The 26,229-nt window shown below is 28.2% G+C and overlaps 2 protein-coding genes across 2 annotated transcripts; both read left to right on the top strand.

The window, feature by feature from the left end:
• The first annotated feature begins 6,489 nt into the window (after positions 1–6,489).
• LOC132950002 (uncharacterized) lies at positions 6,490–9,744 on the top strand. The gene is given in 7 exon segments (XM_061021169.1): positions 6,490–7,018; positions 7,021–7,230; positions 7,788–7,881; positions 8,523–8,622; positions 8,725–8,850; positions 9,276–9,434; positions 9,633–9,744. Coding segments are annotated over 7 exon segments (1,284 nt in total). The 3' UTR covers positions 9,699–9,744.
• An 8,266-nt stretch (positions 9,745–18,010) lies between these two features.
• On the top strand, positions 18,011–23,466 carry LOC132949860 (uncharacterized). Its single transcript, XM_061020946.1, has 6 exons — positions 18,011–18,755; positions 20,386–20,479; positions 20,916–21,015; positions 21,164–21,289; positions 22,583–22,741; positions 23,404–23,466. Exons 1-6 carry the CDS (start codon positions 18,011–18,013, stop codon positions 23,464–23,466), a joined length of 1,287 nt encoding a protein of 428 aa, XP_060876929.1.
• Positions 23,467–26,229: the final 2,763 nt, after the last annotated feature.

Raw genomic sequence — 26,229 nt, 5'->3', positions numbered from 1 at the left:
AATTTGTTCAATAGGTTTACTGTATACATATTTTTCTAAAAGGATTTTTAATATAGTTGATTTAATGTTCTAATTATCATAATAACTAATATAATATAAATCTAAAACATAGGCACACAGTACTAGACTGTATCAAAAAAAGGTGTAGATATTCAGAGTGTGATTCATCAAGCATGTTCACTTTCATCATTTTATCATTTAATAATGAATATATTCAAACTCTAATTTTTAGAATACATAATAAAATCGTTTTTAAAAATTGCACTTAAGGAGTGTTCTGTAGTTGTGGAAACACGTGTTTCAAAAACATGGTTCTGCTCGTCCCAATTATCCGTCAAAAATTTACTATTATACCGTATTGTATAGTAAAAAAAATATATAATGATTTTTAATATTATATGACTTTTGCGGTCGTGTAACATATTATAATAGTTTGTAGCTGAGTGTAATACTGTCCACTTTGCTGTGATAACTGACAATTCGTTTTTGTAAAAATTATGGAATTTTGAAATTTAAATAACATGTAATATGATTTGCAGATTAAATTTTGTCATGTTTATTATATTTTGTCGGTTCAAAGAATTTACGATCCACCTTTTTTATTGCCTGTAACTTGGGTTCAAAAAATATATTTGCGAGCTAAGGTTTCAGTATTCGGTGCAGATGCGTACATTGTACATCTGCCTATTATATTTCTATTTTTTTTTTTTTTTTTTTTTATTATTAATTTTTCTTTCTATAGTATAATATACAAAGAAATATATCTACTCCTTACAAGAAACAACTTATTATCTAACAATAAATGAAAGACACAACTTTTTCAAATACAGAAAATCAAAACAATTCAAAAAAGTGATGTTACAAAGAATGAAAAACAAAAAAGAAACATAAATTAATATATATAAAGTAAATAGTCGAAGGAACAAACTAATGTCCATTTCCAATTCTCAACCTGAAATATAATATGTAATTTTATAAAATAAAACGCTGGGTAGTATTTAAAATAAAAATAAAAGATATTAAAAAAGAAAAACTTAAATTAACAAAAATAAGACTAAATCTATGGTATCATTATTGCAAGTGTGTATTATTATAAAAACGAGTACTCAATATTATTTAGTAATGAACTATAGAAGTGGTATTTTTTTAAAAATGCAATAAAACAGAATAATCAAAATTAATTGAACATCAATTATAAGCCGGTGCTACGAAATGCATACCAAAATATTAAACATTGTCTGATATCGTTGCTTGCCATCTCTTACAGTCGTACTGTCTGAATAACATAGCATGTATAATTTTAATAATTATTTACACATATTTTATACAAAAAAACCAATCCAAGTGGCAACGGAGTTTTAGCAATGTTAGCCTAGTAATTAATGATATGTCATTACTCATTATCTAATAAACAATAAATTCATTATTTCCCTGATTTTTAACCCTTATAAATCATAATAAACCCAAATATGCATTTTTAATTTAAAAACAAGAAATTGTATATTTATTGTTTGTATTAACAGTCAAGCGAATCCATGAGTGGATGTTTTCGTTTTCTATGTGTTTTGGGCGGTGTGCGACTAGTAGTGATAACTTGAAGTTGAAGGGGATAAAAATTCACTTCAAGTCTCAAGATATGTATTATTCGAGATATCTAACTAATTTATAATTCATTAATTTAAATTATATGTATTGTGTATACAATACGTACCTATTAATACACTATACAATGTACAAATACCTCAAAAGTTGTACCTACTCACCATTTGAGGAATGTTTTGACCACGGAATTGCATGGTTCCGGGATCCAATATTTGATATAAACCTGTAAGTTTTTCCAATATTATGTTGAAAACATGATTCTACTCTTCCAAAATATCCATACAAATTACTATTATACTATAAAGTTAAATAAAAAAAGGTGGATAAGTGGATGTCGCTCTGCTGTACAGTTGGTTACAAGTGGATCACTGTAATGGATGGTGTTAAATTTGAATTCAATGATATAATATCATTGTATAAGAAAAACGATTCTGAGCGAAAACGGTCAGTTTGCCTATAATACTACCAAGTATATTTGATGATATTATTGTGAATAAAGTAATTTATATATAACCTATTTACGTGGAGCCTTGTTTTAAATTTTCAATCAGAATCTAAAATAATATAATTTTAGATTCTGAGCGGAGCGATGAATGTATTGATTCTACAATGATGTGTGTTTTTTTTTTTATTTTTTATTTTTTATTTTTTTATTTTTTTTTTTATTTTTGTGTCTGTCATCACCTTTTAGGACAGTAAAAGTGCTTGGATTTTCTTCAATAGTAACTTTTCTGATAGGAAAGTGAATCTAGTTGGTACTTTGGGGGGTCAAAAGTAAAAATTTCCCAATAGTTTTCACAAGCGACGTGAAAAACAAAAGAAAAATTAAGGAAAAACGGGAATTTTTACGCAAAATCTGTTTTCGAGAAAATCGATTTTGGTTTTTGGTGTAACTCTAGAACAAATGACCGTAGGGACATGAAATTTTGACTGAATGTTTATATTAGCATTTTCTATACACCATAAAATTTACAAAATATTTTGACTCTTTTTGAGCTGTTTACGGCCATTGTCAGTTTTCAATTTTTTTAGTTTTTTTTTCTATAAATATCAATAAAATTTTATCTGTTGAGTAAAAAAGCTTGAAAATTTAATAGAAGGCTCCCAGGTTATTGTTTCAAAGGCAGATGAAAAAAATTAAAAATCCTTAGTCACAGTTTTTAATTATAAGCATTTAAAGTTCAAATTTTGACAAAATACGGAAAAATCACGAAAAATAGCAAATTATTTTGATGAGAATTCATAAAAATTTTTCTTTTTAAATCTAAGATTTGAAAATGTAATATAAGATTACTCATAAGTTTGTCTACCTTTATCAAAAAAAAAATGTCTAGAAGAAACTTAAATTAAATTTTTATGAGCGTCTGAAATTTATATTTTTACAACATTTGATATTTACTCGATTTCTCATGTAACAATTTTCTTATTTTATTGTAATTTAAAAACGAATGACTGTAGATACTTGAAAATTTCACTGAATGTTTATATTAGCATTTTCTATACACCATAAAATGTTGAAAATATTCTGACTCTTTTTGAGCTGTTTACGGACATTGTCAGTTTTCAATTTTTTTAGTTTTTTTTCTATAAATATCAATAAATTTTTATTTGTTGGGTAAAAAAGCGTGAAAATTTAATATAAGGCTCCTGATATATCGTTCTAATAGCAGTTGAAAAATATTAAAAATACATAGGCACAATTTTTTTTTATAAGCATTTAAAGTTCAAATTTTGACAACATTTATCAAATTTATAATTTATTAATTATTTTGTAGTTAAAAATTTATAAATTTTTAACTTTTATGGCTAAGGATTGAAAATTTAAAACAAGGCTCCACGTAAATAGGTTATATATAAATTACTTTATTCACAATAATATCATCAAATATACTTATTTCATAGTCTCTTATCATAGGCTGACTGACCTTTTTCGCTCAGAATCGTTTTTCTTATACAATGATATTATATCATTGAATTCAAATTTAACACCATCCATTACAGTGACCCACTTGTAACCTACTGTACAGCAGAGCGACATCCACTTATCCACCTTTTTTTAAAAATGCAACAAAACAATATAGAGGTTATTCTACATAAATAAAATGGGAACATACAAAATGCATATTGCATGGAAAAAACTTAAATATTGTTTGAAACAGCCGTGGATCTAAAACTAAAATTAGCGGGGTAGTTTTTTCGAAAGGAAAATAAATAATACACAATTAAAAAATAATTAAAGTAAATTATTAACTAAAACTAGAACTTTAAATCATTGTTAACAACTCATTGTTAACATACTACCACATGTGATGTCTCCGACTTACAAATGAAAACGTATAGCAAAAACAGTTTGACTCGGGAAAAAACGGAGAAGATATAACATAGAAACGAAATTTCCGCCACATAAAAAGGAGTACTTTGTCTGTGGAATATTATTTTTTCGATATCAGAACTACAATAAATAAAGTTATTCAAGTTTGAAAAACACAAAAATAATGGATTCTGAAACAACAATTTTTGTATAAGACAAGTGATATCTAAAAATAAATACTAAATTTCACAGATAATGTTCTGAACTATATTGTATAAAAATGTGGAGTCTCTTAACTCTACAAGTCTCTAATCACTACAGCTTGAGCGGTTCTATTCCACGCTAAACAGTTTTTGCAATGTTATACATTTGGAGGACGGAGAAAACACTTGCATTTGTGGCGTCCTCTTCATTTTTAAAATAAAATGACAAAGTTTAATCTCCTTTGTTTTGTTTTTCCGAATCTTGAATTAATGTCATCAACATTTACTCGACGACCGACGCACGTGTCCAAACGTTCACAGCAAAATGAAAAGAAATAATATGATATGATACGCGTAATCAAAAATATTAACTAACGTTGTGCATGGTATTTTGGTAACAAGTTATTAGAACCCTGCAAATTAGCGAATAGCGATTAGCCGATTACGTCGCCGTGCGAAATTTTTAATATAGACATATTACGACATATATATTAATATTATACATTTATACGGGATGAGATTATGAGTATAATTTTACTTTTCCGTCGAACAATCTAACATTGCCACCGGTTTATTATTATTTTATATTTACTCGATAACAATACGCGTATTGTCAATCGGTTTATAATATATAGTTGGTGTATTTTATCATTTTTGAAAAAAAAACCTGCGTTGTCTGCATTGTTAACGTTTTAAACTGTTTTTTCTGTTCAAAACGACGTTGTAAACAAAACGAATATTTTGTGTTTTAAACAGTATAACATCATTTAAGATACATAGGTACGTAATTGCGAAAAGTATATCTTGAAATTTAAATCATAGACTACAGTAATACACAATATTAATAATAACAATACTACAAATTAATACAAATACAAATAATGATAAGTGGTCACAGATAGACTTATTGTCTGATGTCGTTAAAATACTTGCACTATAGTCTTTATATTTTGTACATAACCATTTCATAATCCCATCTTTCTCTGTCGCCTGAATCGGTATTTATTTGTTTTGTGTAGAATTAACTATTAACCACGTTCTGATAGAATAATTAGACAGTTTTCCATGGGTTAAATAAAAACACTATATAGTATAATACAACACTATAACAACGGGTGTGCTATTAATGCAATTGTCAACAGAACTGACTTGTAACCTACTAAGTACTATAGGTAGGTACTTACATTTAATACGTTCAGAATTCCCATATTCCCAGATTATCGAAATATTATTTATAAATTTGGCAACGTGTGTCCGCAATCTAGTGATTTTCGGGGTCCATTGTTAAAATATAATCGTTCGCAATCGGGTTATTTAAAAGTTCACCCTGATAAGAACCGTCCACAGTCATGTATCACCGGGTAAAATAAAGTTTAAACATAATAAAGTTTTATGCGTTATAGATAAAACTCAATTATTAAAGTAATAATGAAGATGCAAGACAAATACATAGTAGGTATGACAAATATGAACACTATTCTTGCATTACTGGACTCGTTACAAGTTAATGGTGTGTTGTAACAATATATTAATTTAAATCAATTGTTATTAGTTAGGTATCCATTGCTATCCACAAATGATTAAGGAGTAGCTGTATATAAACAACCTTTGTAGATATTTATTAAAAACTGTATTATACATTGTATTAAACAATATTCACGGTTATCGGTATATTTAGTTAAAAAGAAATTGTTGAGAATATCTAAAAATTATTTCTTTTAAGTAAAAACTATAGGGGTGGTTCCCTACTTGATTTCCAATCTAAAAAAAAAACCATGTATAAAATCCATAAAAGTTTAATGCATAAAAATATTTTTTAAAATGTCTTTTGTAAAATAATATGCAGTCATGACATCGTAGTCTAGATATTATGTTGTTTTAAATTTTTAAATATTTAAATGCATGTGAAGTATTTCTGTTTCTGACACGCGAGACAATTCTTTTTGCAACGGACCCGGCCCCAGTAAGTAGCCTAAATTTATTATTAAAACAGTTCTAAGATATTCAAATTTGTCACCAATATTTTTTCTGATATATTTTTTTCTAAAGTCTGAATCTATTATTAAAAGCCATATATTTAAAAAGCTGCATAATTTAATAGTTTTGAACATTTGAACATGACATAAGAAATACTGAAAAAATCCACAGTTTAATAACTAAGAAGAGTTGATATTTAAATAATTTCGTGACACTAAATATTTTAAACCTTTAACATCAATCAGAATATAATATAAGTTGACAAGTTTTATACCTGTGAACAACTCAAATGAACAGCGAATTGGACAGTATTACACTCGCCGAACTCGCGAGTGAATGCAACACGTAATTTTATTTCTTTTTATTACACACTTTAGTTAAATGGTAGATTTTATGATGGATATTCGGGACGATCAGAACCTCGTGTTCAACATAACATTGGCAAAATTTACAGGATTATACCAAATGTTGAATCCTCAAAACACACGGTGTCGTGGATTAAACGTTCACCACTTTATTATGGCATTCATTGCGCTCTATGTGTGTGTAATTGGAATGATATTGAACATTAGCGGTGTGTACTATTGGACGAACAATATGCCTTTGAGTATAGATTATTTTTGGAAAGGTATCATTTGTGTGTACATGTTCTATCCAATGTGTGTCATCGTCCACTACTCGAATGCCATATGGGACTGTTTGTCGATCACTTGCTACGGTTTTACATCGCATAGCCACCGAGACAGACATATACTGGATCGTTGGAGAGAACGATCCATCCTTATAACGACCATACTGCTCGTCACATATATCACGTCACTGATAATTTACTTTGTTAGTACCCTGGCATTGTCGAACGATATGTTACTGGTCAAAAATCGCGACGGTTCGGTCAGCAATTACCACTATAACGTAATAAATTTGTATTATTTGTATCGGACGAAGCGTACAATGCACACTACAATATGTTTTACATGGTTGAGACTTTGTTCGTAGTCTTCACTATAATAGGGACATTCGTTTTTGATTTTCTTCTGGTGACACTTTGTTTAGCTATACGCTGTCAGATGCAAATGGTTTGCACCGCCTTCGAATCAGTTGGGCATAAATGGTTTGGCGACAATATTTCCTTAGTTGGTGAGTACTTAGCTTTTGATATATGCGTAAATGGTATATTTTATTTATTTTTTTAAAATTTTATTTACAACTACTTTGGTTATTGGCTTACATTAGTTTTTAACAGATTGTATAGTTTATTAATTAGTTTCACACGATTCAAATACATTACTAATCTTTATGTCCATTAAAAATTGGAATAAACTTGGAACAGAAACTAACTTTAATTTTGTCAAAACAAGAAGAAAGTTCTCGTAAAATTCGTATACTGAATTTTGTACTGTAATTAAATTATTGAAATGTGCATGCGCTTACGAGAGTGGTACTCGCATTGACTAATATCACTCCACTAATATATTCATTTACAACTAACACATTGATCCGGGCAGGAAGACAAGATTAAAAATTGCCTAAATGTTGCCTATTAAATAGTAGACGTGGCTAGGCCCCTTAAAGACCAATTATTATATTTCAAACTTGAACTGTCATAAATTCTTTACTTCACTTATACAGTCATATTGATTGACATTTACTAAACAATTTTTATAAGGACGCAATAATGCTCTATTTACTTTTAGATTGCAGAGATGAAAAAAAAAAGTTACCTTACGAATACGACTTAATATATGATGAAATAAAAACAATTATAATGGATCATCAAGCAGTTATGAAGTAAGCGTTCAAATATATTTAACTTAAAAAAATGATTTATTTTAGTAGAACCAGGGGTGCACAGGTCCGTTACCCCAGTACCACCGGTGGGACCTATACAAGCCGATGGCGGTACTGGAGTAACGTTACGCCAGTACCGCCAAAGGAAAATTGATTTTCCAGAGTTTGGGGAGGTGTACAAATGTTTTAATTAGGATTACAAATGTGTACAAATGAAATAACAATCGATAGGGTACATTTTTACTTTGATTTTTAGTTTGGTGGTACTGGGGTAACGGACCTGGGGTGCACTAATTTTGTCTAATACACACTAATAAAAAATGTATTTGAACAACGATCCTCATGTAGTGAATTGCATCGAACATTATTCCCGCCTCCCACGGCCCTACCGCATTTAGAATTTACTCTTAACCCGTTACCGACAAAAATTCTGAAAATCACACATATTAATTATTCTAATAACAAAATAATTGATTGAAAAAAAAAATTGAATCTTGTGATGACTACATATTTTGATATATAAGAGTTTTCTCCTCGAAATCCAATATTTAATTTTGATGGGGAGGTGCACCCCAGTTTCTAAATGTTAAACCTTGGACACCAAATGACTGAATACTGCTCATTTTACTTTTATTTTTCAGGAAATATGATGCATTTTTAACAATATTTAAACGAGTTGTGCTGTTACAAATTGTTATTTTTTCAATGACGTTCATTATACTATGTATTTGTTTCATAATGGTAAAACTATATATGATATTCAATTCAAATAAGTTCTTGTGTGCTTAGCATTTGTGAACTAATACATGAGTTGATAAATAATATTGGGTAAAATGATTTCAGAGTTTCTCCAATGATGATATATTTAAAAGTTCAAGAATATTAACAATAAAAATATTTTGTGTAATTCCTCTAAACTTATTTAAATTATTTGCACTGTGCTATTTCTTTGGAAACTCACACGATCAAGTAATTTGAAATCTATTACTTATATAGTACTTTATTATATTTGTTGATCAGTCATGTTCATTTTACGTCCTATGCTTTATTGTAGTATTAAATACAATAATAATTTTCCAACTAATAAAGTTGAGATTTGAATTGCATAAGTACTTCAATTTTTATGACTAATTAAAAACACCAAAAATATAATTTGGCGTTCATAATATTAAGCTTGTAACCATATGATATTTAATCAATAGAATATAATATGATATATAATTTTTACTTTACAAAGTATAATATATCCATAGGTTGTAGTACCGCGGTACTAGCCTAACCTAACCTAACCTCTACGCGTAGAAAAAATTTGTTGATTCAATGAATTATATAGTTACAGAATTAAATTAATATAATGAATACTAATTTAAATGTTTACTTTTTTTTTATCAAAGATAGATTCAATAATATTCGCATTGTACAGCAGTAATTGGACCGAAATGGATATGAAGTGTAAACAATTGATATTGTTAACAATGAAAATGAATAATGCCAACCAAAAAAAGTTAAAATTTACTAGAACAAAAATTGTAAACTTGGAAATGTTTTTTAGGGTGAATACTAATATAATTATGATTTTACCAATATTATAAAATTCTAGTCAAATGTATATATACAAATATAGTATTTTCTAAAATTATTCGTAACATTATCAAGTTCTTATAGTCCATTAAAAATTATAAGAAAAATAAATACAAAGATTTTACCAAAAATAATTAATAATTCTCATTATTTTTTTTTTTTTATTATAGATAATGTGTGATTCCTACTCAATTTCATCGGTTTTAATCAACTGTATAGATAACATGGATGAATAATATTATTGTTAAACAACTTAGTTAATTTATACTATGAATATAAATAAATTACTTTAAACATAATTCTACTACAACACGTCATCTAAATAACTCATATAGGCATAACAAAGTTTGTTATTATAAAAATTTACCTAGATTTTATTGTTAAATAAAATGAGTTATAAGTTTATTATATCGTTTCATTGTCCTGCAACGAGTAATAATTTTAAATCATGCGAACAAAAATATTGTCATAAACGTAAGAATCACCTAGTACATAATATTTAACATTTATTCATTGAATAAAGTTCAAATTGTTTAAAAATTACTATGTTTACAATGTGGTTGTAATCTGTGTATTTTATGTAAAAATTCAGTTTTGTATGCAAAAAAAAAAAAATCAACAAATTACCGTTTTTCCTTAATTTGTATTTTGTTTTTCCCTACAATTTGAAAATAATTGAGAATTTTGAATTTTTACCTCCCCAGTGCACTAACTTACTAGATTTACTTTCTTATTGAAACAGATGCTGTTGAAGAAAATCGAAGCAGTAAACGGTGATGACAGACTTTTTTTCTTTTTTTTTTATTAGCTTCTAGACTCTAATAATAACTATAACAGCTCAATAGTTATGCAACAGTAGCATTCAATATTTATGCAATCAACTATAAAATAAATTATTGCCGTAACAAAAAAAAGATAAGAGTAATTAAATAGCATAACATGCAATTGATAGTTTGGATATACAATGACAATAAGGTCCATATATAAACATAAGTATATAATATATGAACGTACAAAGTATAAGAGAAAATGAATAGACAGATAATTAACAGATAATTAACAATGTGGTAAAGCGTGATTAATACGAGTAGATGTATTTAAATTGTTTATACTTGGGACTTACTTAATAGTGAAGTAAAAAGGGAAAGGAGGAGGTTTTATGATATTCGAGAATTCGAAGATAAAATAGGTTAACAAAGTTTCAATACTTGAAGAAAGTTGAGAATGAATTTGACCGGAGGACGTGATATGAGCATAAGACGGTTGATTAGTACAGTGGCGGTTTTGGGGGTGAGACAAGTGAGGCACCGCCTCACTTGTAATTTTCAGGAAAATAAAAAATATGTTTCTTTATATTAGTATTTTGTACTATTTTGAATTTTAAAATTTTAATCGTATACTTTAATTTTTAATTTAAACGTATATAGGTACTCGTCCTTCAGACATTAAATGCTTTAGAATTTAAGTTTAATAAACAACAATATTGAATACTATTTGTTTGTACAAACGAACGCGAGAACGGCTGCGCGTCGCTGTAACGTAACTTCCGCGCCCGGTGCCGCCACCGCTAAAGCGCTGAGATGGACAGAGGCGGTAGCCGCCGTCGCCTAAGTTTGTGCATGCAAGGTGCGTCTACGCACACACATGTAAGCTCGTAAAATAGTGTGAATAGCGCATGCGCAGACCGCCGCCAGAGGCGACTAAAATCAACCGCTCAACGATATTATAAAGGTCGGCCGCCGGGTACATAAATTAGAGCCGCGCTGCTTGCTAGGTGGAGGGCTGCACGCTGTTGTCACTGATACACGGCCGTCGCAGTGTCGCACGACGCACGTCTGTTTTCATTTGGTCATGAAATATTATCTATATCTGTGAATATGATAAAATGATTGCCTTAGCACTACGGACTAAGATATAAGTATATAAGATATATCTTAGTCCGTGCTATCACAGAACATAGAGTAACTTACTCTATGGCACAGAGCCACAGAATAGTTTTTATCATAACTGGCTAATCTTCCCGCTCCATTTTGATAACTCAATACTATTTAAAAAATGATGTTCCTGTGGGCTGTGTTAGAGTAATAATGTATTTACTATTTAATATTTTTCCGCCTCATGTAAAATTACATGTGAAAACCGCCATTAGATTAGTACCAAAAGGGAATTTGGACAATCTGGTAGAATTGTTCTTAGGAGAAGGGTATGGGAGGTTCACGCCTGATAGGAGGTTTAGGACGCTTAAGTTTTTATAACCGGGGCAGCCTTTGTAATTGGCGGTGTGACTGTCATTGCATAAAGCACATCTGGCTGGAGAATCGCGTGGCTTGGTACAGGAATCCGAGGTGTTATTTTCCCCACATTTCACACATCGTGGATCATGGGAACAGTATCTCCGGGTATGTCTGTAAGATTGGTACGTATAGCATTGTGGAAGGCTCTTTGGTGGATGTGGTTTTTCGATAACGATTGCTAAGTTAAGAAGGAACTTAACTTTAAATTTGTCAGAGTTATTGGTGGCTTTTTGAACGTCGACGAATAAAAGAGGCAAGGGCATTATGTTCAAAAATCGCTTTATGTTGTGTAGATTGGTGACGTGTAATCCAACTCTGAAAGGCCGGCAATAATATATTCGTGTGAAGTGGTTGGGTGGAGATTTCGTATGACTTAACACTCGTAACAGGCGTACAACATTGGGCTGATAAGAATGATAACTGTAATCATTCTCCTCTAAATGTGTTAGCAACAGATTGTAATGTTCAACAAAATGCGTGCGGGTGATAAGATAGGGGGGGGCGTGGATTTACAGATAAAATCTGTAGAGTCGAGTTTGGACATGAGGCTGGAGATGAAGGCGGAGATATTGCCCACATTTTTATGTAAACAGGAGGTACCTTAATTGATTTGTCGTCGCTATTGCGGATTTTGACGTTGGAACCGGATGGATCGTCAGCGTCATAACGGAAAACTGATTCGGACTCGTGAATAACTTAGTTTTCATTTCTTCAGCCTTATTTGGCGAGACAGAAGATGTAGAAAGATGTCTTTTGTTCATATTTTTGGAAGAAACCACGTTAGGTTGAGGTGGCATAATAACTTGATTATTATAAATTATGGACGAAGCCGTAAAGGAGTATTACGATTAGATAAGATAAATACTGCTTATGAACTTACGTGCGCACATAACGACATTCAGAACCAAATTGGATGACAGAATTAAAAAACAAAAAGTGTCAGAGGTGACCCTCGGTAGATGTGAAAACATATATATGAGCTTAGCCACCCAAACTTTTATTTATTTATCACTTTTATCATCATTGATGGTTAATACACTATCAACGTTAAAGTAATTTAAACACAAAAATCACTATTTAAATAATATATTCATTTGTTTATAAAACAAAATATTTTTCTCTCGTATTTAACGAGGTACATTTAACATAGGTGCATATATGTAATATGCGGTAATATACATTAAGGTCCGCTCAAACCGAAGCGGTGGCGGTAACTTCAGCGGTATTTATCGCTTTTAAAATACCGCTGATCTTACCTAACAGGAGAGCGAAATATTTCGCTGAAAATTTCTAGTCTATATTGTGAAACCCATGCGCGTACATGTATCTTAGTAATTATTATATTTTTATTTATAAATATTAATATTTTAAAGTACAAAACAACAAATTGCTATATTTTTTTAAAATTTTTACTATACCATGGATATATATTATGAAAACTCAAGTTCAGACGAAGAAGATTTATTACTGTTAGCAGCTGTAATGGATGATGAAGAACAAAAAAAGTACCATATGCTTATAATATATTAACTACAATTGTTTTTAAATATGGTTTGGGCTGTTATACGGTAATATGTGGCCGCCCAAACTTCCCTTCCATTTCGCTGTTTCGTGCGGCCGCGCCGCGCCGCAGTCTTGATACCACGGTTATCTACTAACAACCGTCATTGATACCGGACCGATATCGTATACACGAAAAATTTGATTTTTCTAATAACTATTTAATTAATTACATTTTGAACTTGGCTGATCTGTAAACAATGTATACTCGCATTAAAACAAAAAAAAAAATATGCAAATCGGTCCAGTAGAACTTTAGATATAACTGTCATAACAATCACCTCTCCTTTTAATAATATAATAGATATAGAGCGGTACGCGAAAACAATAACGCCCGAAAAATTTTACTGCCAAAGCGGAAACGCTGTATAAGATGTTTTCACATCAAAAAAAAAATGAAAAATAAAAAAATACACATTATTGTAAAATCAATACATTCATAGCTCTGCTCAGAATCTAAAATTTAAAATTGAAAAATCGGTTAACAGCTCAAAATGAGTCAAAATATTTTTAAAATTTGATTTATAGTATAGAAAATTATAAAATAAAAAAAATGGTGTTAATTTAAAGTATCTACAACTATTCATTTTTAAATTACAACAAAATATGAAAATCGCTTATAACTTAATTTGTCTTCCCGGTAGACATTTTTTTTTTTTGATAAAGGTAAACAAACTTATGAGGAATCTTGCACTAAATTTTCAAATCTAATATACAAAAAAAAAATATTTTTTTTTTTTGAATTTCTGACTCAAAATAATTTTTAAATTTTCATGATTTTTAGAAATGTAGTCAAAAATTACTGTTTATTTAGGGTCAACTTTTTTTTAATTTCCACTAACAACCCAAGAAACCTTGTGTATTACATTTTAAAGTTTTTTTACTTGAAATTTGGTTTATCGACATTAGTTTAAAAATAACTAATACAATTGAAAATTTCATATGCCTATAAAGTATAAATAGCATAAAATGAGTCAAAATATTTTGAAAATTGTGTGATGTATAGAAAATGCTAATATCAACTTTCAGTGAAAATGTTATGGATCCATGTAATTTTTTTTAGAGTTAACCCAAAAACCAATTTTGGGTAAAAATTCTTTTTTCCCTTAATTTTTTTTGTTTTTTTCTGGCTTTTGAAAACTCCCAGTAACTTCAAATGTACCAACTAGATTCATTTCACCAGCGGCATAGATACTGAATTTGAAAATCAAAGCATTATTTCAACTACTTAACGTGTACAGTAGAGTACACTGTACACAGACAAATAAAAAATAAATTTAAACTACACGTCATATCTTTGTAAAATCTATATTAAATTCATTGCTACGCTCAGAATCTAAAATATGAAATAATTTAATTATTACTTTACAAAGTATTTTATCATTACACACTTTGTAAATTATATAAAGATTCTGTATATTAACCGCGCTCAACAAAAATTAAATATTATGTACGTCATAGTAAAATAATTTCATTTAACGAATTAAATAATTACAGATTTAATTTAATTTAATAAATACTCTTTAAAATGTTTTTTATGAAAAAAGTATTCAAGTGTATTCGAATTGTACAGCTGTAATTGAACAATAAACCAACTTTTAAATATGTACAATTACAAGGCAATGACTATAATATTTTAGATATAATAAACATTATTTTTTATTTTTCATATGAATGAAATATTTCATGAAAATATCGTGAAATCAAGGAAATACATTTCATGAAATTTTAAAACCCTAATTATAATAATAAGCATGTACTCTTATGTTATTTAATCAATAGAAATATAATGTTATTTAATTCTTACTTTACAAAGTATGTTATCTATACATACTAGATATTTTAGATTCTGAGCGAAGTGATGAATGTATTGATTCTACAATGATGTGTGTTTTTTTTTTATTTTTTTATTTTTTTATTTTTTTATTTTTTATTTTTTTATTTTTTTTTTTTATTTTTGTGTCTGTCATCACCTTTTAGGACAGTAAAAGTGCTTGGATTTTCTTCAATAGTAACTTTTCTGATAGGAAAGTGAATCTAGTTGGTACTCTGGGTGGTCAAAAGTAAAAATTTCCTAGTAGTTTTCACAAGCGACGTGAAAAACAAAAGAAAAATTAAGGAAAAACGGGAATTTTTACGCAAAATCTGTTTTCGAGAAAATCGATTTTGGTTTTTGGTGTAACTCTAAAACAAATGACCGTAGGGACATGAAATTTTGACTGAATGTTTATATTAGCATTTTCTATACACCATAAAATTTACAAAATATTTTGACTCTTTTTGAGCTGTTTACGGCCATTGTCAGTTTTCAATTTTTTTAGTTTTTTTTTCTATAAATATCAATAAAATTTTATCTGTTGAGTAAAAAAGCTTGAAAATTTAATAGAAGGCTCCTAGGTTATTGTTTCAAAGGCAGATGAAAAAAATTAAAAATCCTTAGTCACAGTTTTTATTTATAAGCATTTAAAGTTCAAAATTTGACAAAATACGGAAAAATCACGAAAAATAGCAAATTATTTTGAGTTGAGAATTCATAAAAATTTTTCTTTTTAAATCTAAGATTTGAAAATGTAATATAAGATTACTCATAAGTTTGTCTACCTTTATCAAAAAAAAAATGTCTAGAAGAAACTTAAATTAAATTTTTATGAGCGTCTGAAATTTATTTTTTTACAACATTTGATATTTACTCGATTTCTCATGTAACAATTTTCTTATTTTATTGTAATTAAAAAACGAATGACTGTAGATACTTGAAAATTTCACTGAATGTTTATATTAGCATTTTCTATACACCATAAAATGTTGAAAATATTTTGACTCTTTTTGAGCTGTTTACGGACATTGTCAGTTTTCAATTTTTTTAGTTTTTTTTTCTATAAATATCAATAAATTTTCATTTGTTGGGTAAAAAAGCGTGAAAATTTAATATAAGGCTCCTGATATATCGTTCTAATAGCAGTTGAAAAATATTAAAAATACATAGGCACAATTTTTTTTTATAAGCATTTAAAGTTCAAATTTTGACAACATTTATCAAATTTATAATTTATTAATTATTTTGTGGTTAAAAATGTATAAAATGTTTAACTTTTATGGCTAAGGATTTAAAATTTAAAACAAGGCTCCACGTAAATAGGTTATATATAAATTACTTTATTCACAATAATATCATCAAATATACTTGGTAATATCATAGGCTGACTGACCGTTTTCGCTCAGAATCGTTTTTCTTATACAATGATATTATATCATTGAATTCAAATTTAACACCATCCATTACAGTGACCCACTTGTAACCTACTGTACAGCAGAGCGACATCCACTTATCCACCTTTTTTTTTTCAGTTGATTCCATGCATTCGGTAAAAATAAGAAATATATTCCTTTAAGTAAAGTTGTTGATTCAATGAATTATATAATTACAGATTTAAATGTATTAGATTAATAATCTTTAAAATTTATATTTTTTTTATCAAAGAAAGATTCAATTATATTCGCATTGTACAGCAGTAATTGGACCGAAATGGATATGAAGTGTAAACAATTGATATTTTGAATAATTGAAAATTAAAATTTACTAGAATAAAAATTGTAAACTTGGAAATGTTTTTTAAGGCGAGTACTAATATAATTACTATTTTAAAAATATAATAAAATTCTAGTCAAAAGTATCTATGAAAATATAGTATTCGGCCTATTATCAGTAACTTATTGATTAAAATTTAAAATAATTAATTAAACTTTTTTTTTCTAAAAATGTTAAATACTGGAATACTCTTTTTGAGCTTTTTAAGGTTGTCAGTTTTCAATTTTTTTAGTTTTTTTCCTATAAATATCAATAAATATATTTTATTTGGTGATGGGTAAAAAAGCGTGAAAATTTAATATGGGGCTCCTGATATATTGTTACAATAGCATTTGAAAAATATCAAAAATACATGGGCTCAATTTTTTTTATAAGCATTTAAATTTCGAATTTTAACAAAATTTATCAAATTTAAAATTTAATAATTATTTTGTAGTTAAAAATGTATAAAATGTTCAACATTTATAGCTAAGGATTGAAAATTTTAAACAAGGCTCCTCGTAAATAGGTTATATATAAATTACTTTATTCACAATAATATCATCAAATATACTTGGTAATATCATAGGCTGACTGACCGTTTTCGCTCAGAATCGTTTTTCTTATACAATGATATTATATCATTGAATTCAAATTTAACACCATCCATTACAGTGACCCACTTGCACCCTTCTGAACAGCAGAGTGACATTCACTTACCCACCTTTTTAAAATTATATGTCCACCGTTATTCCTTTGTTGTTATAGTATAACACATGCAAAAGGGGGTGTATATAATTATTAAAATGTCAGCTGCATAATTTATTGGTTATGAACATGATATATAGGTAGTACTGAGAATTTTTAGTTAAACTACTAAGGAATATTTAAATAATTTCGTAACACTAAATATTTTAAATTTTAAACATCATGCATATTATAAAAGTCACGAGCTCTACGGTAGCGGACAACTCAAACGAACAGCGAAGTGAACAGTATCACACGGACTCGTGAGTGAAAGTACTCAAATAGAGTGACACGACCAAAAGTTATATATTGTTATTTGTTAGTAATTATATTATTTTTTACTACACATTTTACACAAAAGTAAAATAGCAATTTTGTTATGGATATTCGAGACGATCGGAATCATGTTTTCAACATAACATTGGCTAAACTAATGGGTTTATATCAAACACTCGATCCCGGAAGCTTCAAAATATGTCGCGGTCAAAGCGTCTACCACGTGGTCGCGGCATTCATTGCGCTCTGTTTGTGTGTTTTTGGTATACTCTTGAACGTTAGCGGTGTGTACTATTGGACGGACAATATGCCTTTAAGTATAGATTATCATTGGAAAGCCTTCGTATCGTTGTACTTGTTCTACCAGACGTGCATCGTCATCTACTACTCGGACGACATATGGAACTGTTTGTCAATCACGTGCTACGGTTTTACATCGAATAGCCTCCGAGACAGGCATATACTGGATCGTTGGAGAGAACAATCTGTGCTTATAACGACTATATTGCTAGTCACAAACATCACGTCACTGATAATTTACTTTGTTAGTACCCTGGCATTGTCGAACGATATGTTACTGATCAAAAATCGCGACGGATCGGTCAGCAGTTATCGCCAGAACTTATTCAATTTGTATTTATTTGCACCCGACGAAACGTACAATGCACATTACTATACGTTTTACTTGGTCGAAGGTTCGTACTTAGTTTCCCTATCAATGGCATTGTGTGTATTTGATATTCTTCTGGTGACACTTTGCTTAGCTATAAGCTGTCAGATGGAAATGATTTGCACCGCATTTGAATCGGTCGGACATAAATCGCTTGGCGGCGATATTTCCTTAGTTGGTGAGTACGACTTTTTAGGTATGCGTACATTGTACCTATAGTTTATTAGTCATTCATATACATTTAAAAATAAGTATGGTCTAGTGTAGTCTTTATGTCCAGTGAAATTAACTATGTAACTTTTTATATTTCGTTAAGTATAAATTTAATAAATTTCTAAAAATCTGTATAAGTACAGAGTGATTCACCAAGCAGGCTCACCTTAATTTTTCATTTAATAATGAATCTAATTTGACTCAGAATTTTGGAATCCTTATTAAAATCGTACATTTTTGAAATTTTTTTAGTATCTCGTTGCGATGCACACTTCTGTTTTTCAAATAATCACCAAGAGGATTAAATTCAAATTATTTATAGGATGGTTTATTAAAAATTGCTATTTATTAAATTCATAATTCGAATGAGTAACTTTTTAGTTTGTGTTTATATTAAGGATAATAAGTCTATAAATATGGTAGATATTAAATAAAATGTTATAATAGCCATAAAATTGGATTTTGTGTTTTTTTTTTATTGATTTTAAATTACATCGGCTGCAATGGCCATTAGTTAGTTAGTTTTTATTATATATTTACATTTAGGTAAATACAGATATACTTAAGAATAATACATTATTTGTAGTTCTACCGTGTGAAGGTGAGTTGCAATGCCGTTTTCATCTAGATTTGGTTGAGCAGGTCAGTATTTCTTAAAAAGTTGATCATGTTGTTGATATCTTCAGTGTTGGGACCTAAAGCAGCGTCTATGTTAGATGAGATGTTATATTTTTTTGGGTCTTCTTCGTATTTATAGAATTTAGTTATTAAGTGCTTAACTGTTAAGATGACGTCGCAGGTTGGGCACTGAGGAGGTTTTTCTTTGGTCATAAAGAACTTATGGGTTAACCTTGTGTGGCCTATCCGGAGGCGATTTTGTGTTTATTATACTTAAAACTTACGAAGTATAAATATTTATAGATTTATATAAATTAGGTACTAAAGTTTTAAAATTACCATAGGAGCATATTATTCAAAACCCATTATTTAGTATCTGTAAGTAATAACTTTTTTTTTATTTCAACGATAACTAATTGAAAAAAAACCTTTCTGAGTCCTCAGCGGAGACTATCAGAATATTAAAATAACATTATTTTAACACATTTCCGTACATTTTTTTCTGATTATAAAATGTACTGATAAATATCTATTATTGACACCTCGAAGTATAAGCTGGATTCGATTTACTACCAGAACCCTTTTTTTGAAGTTTATGATTGGAACATATTTTATTCTATAATATTGCGGTAAGACCTTACGAGAAACTTTGAAATAAATTTTCAACATTTATACTCATAACCAAAAATGCTATTGACATTTATCAAAAAAAAAAATCGAACATTTCAAATCTTTTTAATTAACGCATAACAGATTCAAAATCGTTTGAAAATCATTCCAAATTATAAACGTTTGGTAAATATTTGGTAAATACTTCTGTGTTAAAATAATTTTGATGACTGATTATGTATTCATACAAAAAAATAATTGTTGACTGTTTTAAATGCTTCATTTTAATTATATAGTTATGCTACTTTCTGTTTGACCTTTACTAAACTATTGTTAAATTGACACAATATTGTTCTGTTTACTTGTAGATTACAGAGATGAAATAAAAGAAACACTTAACGAACAAGACTTAATATATGATGAATTGAAAACAATTATAATGGATCATCAAGCAGTTATGAAGTAAGAGATAAGGGTGAACACATTTTGTCAAATCCATACTACGAGCTAAATAAAAAATGATTTTTGCAAATGGTGGGTGGTATAAAACATTACCCAATGTGGTAGAATAAGGGTACAAAAATGTTGTCAAATTTATTTCTTCATGTGGTGAGGCACATCAAGTTACCCCTGATTTTCCACCGATTTCGAATTTAGACTTAAACCGTTACCTAACGGAAAACTTCTGAAAATCACAAATATTCATTCACGACAAAATAATTGATTGCAAAAAAAAATATCTTATCTGGAGATGAATGCATTTTTAGTGTGAGTGTTAACCTTTTTACAAAAAACAACATTTAATATTGACGAGGAGGAGAAGGGTGATTCGAAATGTTACCCTTAGATGCAAAATGAATCAACACAGCTCTTGTATAATTTTTTTTTTCTTTTTCAGGATATATGATGAATTTTTAAGTATATTTGAACGAGTTTTGTTGACACTAGTTATTGTTTTGTCAATAATGTTCATCGTAGTTTGGTTTTGTTTCATAATGGTAAAACAATTACTTAACACTTTTATTTGATTTTTGTCTGTTTTCATACAAAATAAATATAATATTCAATTCATTGAAGTTCACACATGCTTAGTATTTATGAACTAATTTATGAAATGATAAATTATCTAGAGTAAAATGATTTCAGAGTTTCTCCGGTGATGATAGATTTAGAAGTTCAGGAATTTTTACAGTAAAAATGTTTTGTGCAATTCCTCCATACTTGTTTAAATTATTTGCGGTGTGTTATTTATTTGGAAACTTACACGATCAAGTAATTTGAAATGAATTATAATTTGAGTCTATTATATTTGTTGAACAGGCATGTACGTCTTATGTTTTGTTATAGTATTAAATACAATAATTTATTCAAATTAACAAAGTTATTTTTTTTATGATAAATCAAAAATATCAAAAACATAATTATGTGTTATAATTAGGGTTCTGAATTGGAAATTATCACTTGGAATTTTTCAATTATAAACTTATACAGTTCTAACACTACTATAATTTATAAATTATAATTAAATAAATATAATATAAATAATTAAATTATAATATATCTTGTTTCATACAATTATGAAACGATTTACACTTTACAGTTATAAATAAAAAACATCGAACATTTTCTTTTTTTTTTTTTTTATTAGGGTTAAGGCTTTGACTACTAGGTCATTAGCCTGTGATACTGTAGAGGAGGGTACTGTAGATTAGTTTACACGTGTGTGTTTGTTTTGGCAGAATTTTTAATTTGGGCACCCGTAGGTATCTGTCATGCCCGGGTGGGGGATGGCGGCACTTGTTCTCCGGACACCGTGACTTGCCCTAAGAAAAATGCCACCCGCGACCTAGGTATCAAACTCGGGTCGGCCACTCCGTCCCCCAAAACATTTTCTTATATGAGTCTTAAAATATGTTATGATGCTGAGTTGGCTTATGAGTTTGTAAATTAAGAGATAAAAGGCTACGCTTAAATTCGTTATATTATAGATTTGTTAAACAACTTCTACATTATAATATGTAAATATAATAAATATTTATTTATTTTTTATGTATATTAAGGCTTCAACAATACAAGGTTTTAGCCTACATTTGATTAAAACGTAGACAAGAAAAAAAGAATATTTATAATCATTACATTTTGGTACATTATTTATAATGAGTTGTTTAAGTTCTTATTATTTTCTCTGTTTCATACTATATAAATCAACTTTTAAATATGTACAATTGCAAGGTGATGACTATAACATTTTAGATATAATAAACATTATTTTTTATTTTTCATATGAATGAAATATTTCATGAAATTTTAAAACCCTAATTATAATAATAAGCATGTACCCATATGTTATTTAATCAATAGAAATATAATGTTATTTAATTTTTACTTTACAAAGTATGTTATCTCTACATACTAGATATGATAAAAATTCAGTTGGTTCCATGCATTCGGTAAAAATAAGAAATATATGCCTTAAGTAAAGTTTTGATTCAATGAATTATATAATTACAGATTTAAATGTATTTAATGAATACTATTTAAAATGTTTATTTTTTTTTATCAAAGAAAGATTCAATAATATTCGCACTGTACAGCAGTAATTGGACCGAAATGGATATGAAGTGTAAACAATTGATATTGTTAACAATGAAATTGAATAATGCTAACCAAAAAAAATTAAAATTTACTAGAACAAAAATTGTAAACTTGGAAATGTTTTTTAAGGTGAGTTCCAATATAATAACTATTTTGCCATTATTTTAAAATTCTAGTCAAATGCATGTATAGAAATATAGTATTCTGCAACATATTATCCGTAACTTATTGATTAATATAATTAACCTTACGTTGGTTTTCAATTAAAAAAAAATCAGGGGATCTTACTTTGAAAATAGGTTTTGAAGATACCTTGTATTTTAAGTAACAGACAAACAGGACTTCTACATTTAAATTTCAATAAGAGTTTTGTGTAACCCTGTGATCTCTGTTTGTAAACACAGTTTAAGATACGCCGCTGTAAGAAAATCTGATGAGAAACCTTGAATTAAATTACAAAGTTGTGAAACAAAAAAAAGTGCGTGTTAGGAGTACACGTGGACAAAGAGAAACTTCTTTACAGAGGGTACGAAAAAAAAAAACATCACAACACACATGTTTCTATGGTTTGTTTTGTATAAAAAAAATAATTAATAATATATCGAAAAAAAAATGTAAAAAAGCTGGTTTTCCCGTCCTGAATCGACTGCACCTGTCGTCTGTGCGTTTTTCCCTAACGTAACGGTCACACCTTCTATATTTTTTATACATATTTGATAATATTAACCGTTTTTTAGGTAAATTATAAAAAGATTTTGATGAAGATAATTAATAATTTTTTTTTTTTACAGACAACCCGTGATTCTTATTCAATTTTATCGGTATTAATCAATTATATAAAAAATAAAGTATGAATAATTGTTATACATTATTTAGTTAAGTTAGACTTTGATTGATTTTAGACTATTAGATTTTTAGATTTATTATTATTATTATTATATTTTGATTATTAAATTGTCATCCAAAATAATCTAAATACATTTTTGTAAACTTAGTTCTACGTAATCTAAATTACTCACTCATAATTATTTACATTTAATTATGTTAATGTAATAATTTACTTAAATTGTATTATTTATTATTTTATTAATTGAGTTTTTGTAGTATATTGTTATTAGTTTCGAATGACTTTAAATCATGTGAGAAAATATTTTAACAATTCATAATAATATATTTTAGATTCTGAGCGTAGCGATGAATGTATTGATTCTACAATGATGTGTGTTTTTTTTTTATTTTTAATTTTTTTATTTTTAACTTTTTTTTTTATTTTTGTGTCTGTCATCACCTTTTAGGACAGTAAAAGTGCTTGGATTTTCTTCAATAGTAACTTCTCTGATAGGAAAGTGAATCTAGTTGGTACTTTGGGGGGTCAAAAGTAAAAATTTCCCAGTAGTTTTCACAAGCGACGTGAAAAACAAAAGAATAATTAAGGAAAAACGGGAATTTTTACGCAAAATCTGTTTTTGAGAAAATCGATTTTGGTTTTTGGTGTAACTCTAAAACAAATGACCGTAGGGACATGGAATTTTGACTGAATATTTATAATTGCATTTCCTATACACCATAACATTTTCCAAATATTTTGACTCTTTTTGAGCTGTTTACGGCCATTGTCAGTTTTCAATTTTTTTAGTTTTTTTTTCTATAAATATCAATATAATTTTATCTGTTGAGTAAAAAAGCTTGAAAATTTAAGAGAAGGCTCCTAGGTTATTGTTTCAAAGGCAGATGAAAAAAATTAAAAATCCTTAGTCACAGTTTTTAATTATAAGCATTTAAAGTTCAAATTTTGACAAAATACGGAAAAATCACGAAAATTAGCAAATTATTTTGATGAGAATTCATAAAAATTTTTTTTTTTAAATCTAAGATTTGAAAATGTAATATAAGATTACTCATAAGTTTGTCTACCTTTATCAAAATAAAAATGTCTAGAAGAAACTTAAATTAAATTTTTATGAGCGTCTGAAATTTAGATTTTTACAACATTTGATATTTACTCGATTTCTCATGTAACAATTTTCTTATTTTATAGTAATTAAAAAACGAATGACTGTAGATACTTGAAAATTTCACTGAATGTTTATATTAGCATTTTCTATACACCATAAAATGTTGAAAATATTTTGACTCTTTTTGAGCTGTTTACGGACATTGTCAGTTTTCAATTTTTTTAGTTTTTTTTTCTATAAATATCAATAAATTTTCATTTGTTGGGTAAAAAAGCGTGAAAATTTAATATAAGGCTCCTGATATATCGTTCTAATAGCAGTTGAAAAATATTAAAAATACATAGGCACAATTTTTTTTTATAAGCATTTAAAGTTCAAATTTTGACAACATTTATCAAATTTATAATTTATTAATTATTTTGTGGTTAAAAATGTATAAAATGTTTAACTTTTATGGCTAAGGATTTAAAATTTAAAACAAGGCTCCACGTAAATAGGTTATATATAAATTACTTTATTCACAATAATATCATCAAATATACTTGGTAATATCATAGGCTGACTGACCGTTTTCGCTCAGAATCGTTTTTCTTATACAATGATATTATATCATTGAATTCAAATTTAACACCATCCATTACAGTGACCCACTTGTAACCTACTGTACAGCAGAGCGACATCCACTTATCCACCTTTTTTATTAATAATAATTAATAAAATGGAATAAGAACGAAATTTATCCTTCGATTCATGCCATATCTATACATAAATTAACACTTATAGATATTGTGATTTGGAAAGAATACGTCATATAGATACACACATCCAAACTCCAAGCACTCAAAACCGTACCATACAGTATAATTTATACGTAATGTTAAACCATAACTTTACTCCAAACTCTTTATTCTCCGATTTTTTTTTCCACAGTTAAATTGTGTATTAATAAAGTGAGATACATGGTTTTAATAGGTATAAACTACGTATACTATAAGGAAAAATGTATTATGCTACAAAGTGTCTTGATGTTGTTGTATATAAACTATAATGTGTGCCTAAATGAAAATCAAAACATTGAAAAAGGGTTTATTAATAATTGAAGATAACTTCATTTAAAACAATCTAAACGTTTTTCAACCTGTTATTATTGAACAAGCTGTCGCTAGTTTTTAAAAGTTACGTTGTTGGTCACCTGGGAAAAGGTAAGTTATTTTATATTTTATGATTGGATTTTTTTTTATAAATGCATCGTCTTCATCCATTTACTTATGGATAGCTAACATTTTAGATTCTGAGCGGAGCTAGTGGTTTTAAAATGGTGTTTATTTTTTTTTTTATATCCTATATACGAAATTTCTACAAGAAGGAGTGCTTCGATTTAAACATATAGTACCTACCTTATCTTTTAGCAAATTTGATCAAGATGGTACTTTAGAGAGGTCATTTTTCGATTTTCTCAATAATTATTTAATGCCACGGGAAACATTACTGACAAATTACGAAAAAACCGCTTAAAATGGGATTTTAATTTCTAACACTTTGTTTATCACCATGGCAACGAATAAAAAATTATAATATCATTGTATTAATTTAATTTAAAGGCTATAGTAAATAATAAAAATTAAAAAAATCCAGACTGATAAACCGTCTCCGTTCAGAATC

This window comes from Metopolophium dirhodum, chromosome 8 (genome assembly GCF_019925205.1).
Source record: "Metopolophium dirhodum isolate CAU chromosome 8, ASM1992520v1, whole genome shotgun sequence".
NCBI lineage: Eukaryota > Metazoa > Arthropoda > Insecta > Hemiptera > Aphididae > Metopolophium > Metopolophium dirhodum.
The sequence above is the reverse complement of the archived record's forward strand: the minus strand, read 5'-3'. Positions and strand labels throughout refer to the sequence as shown.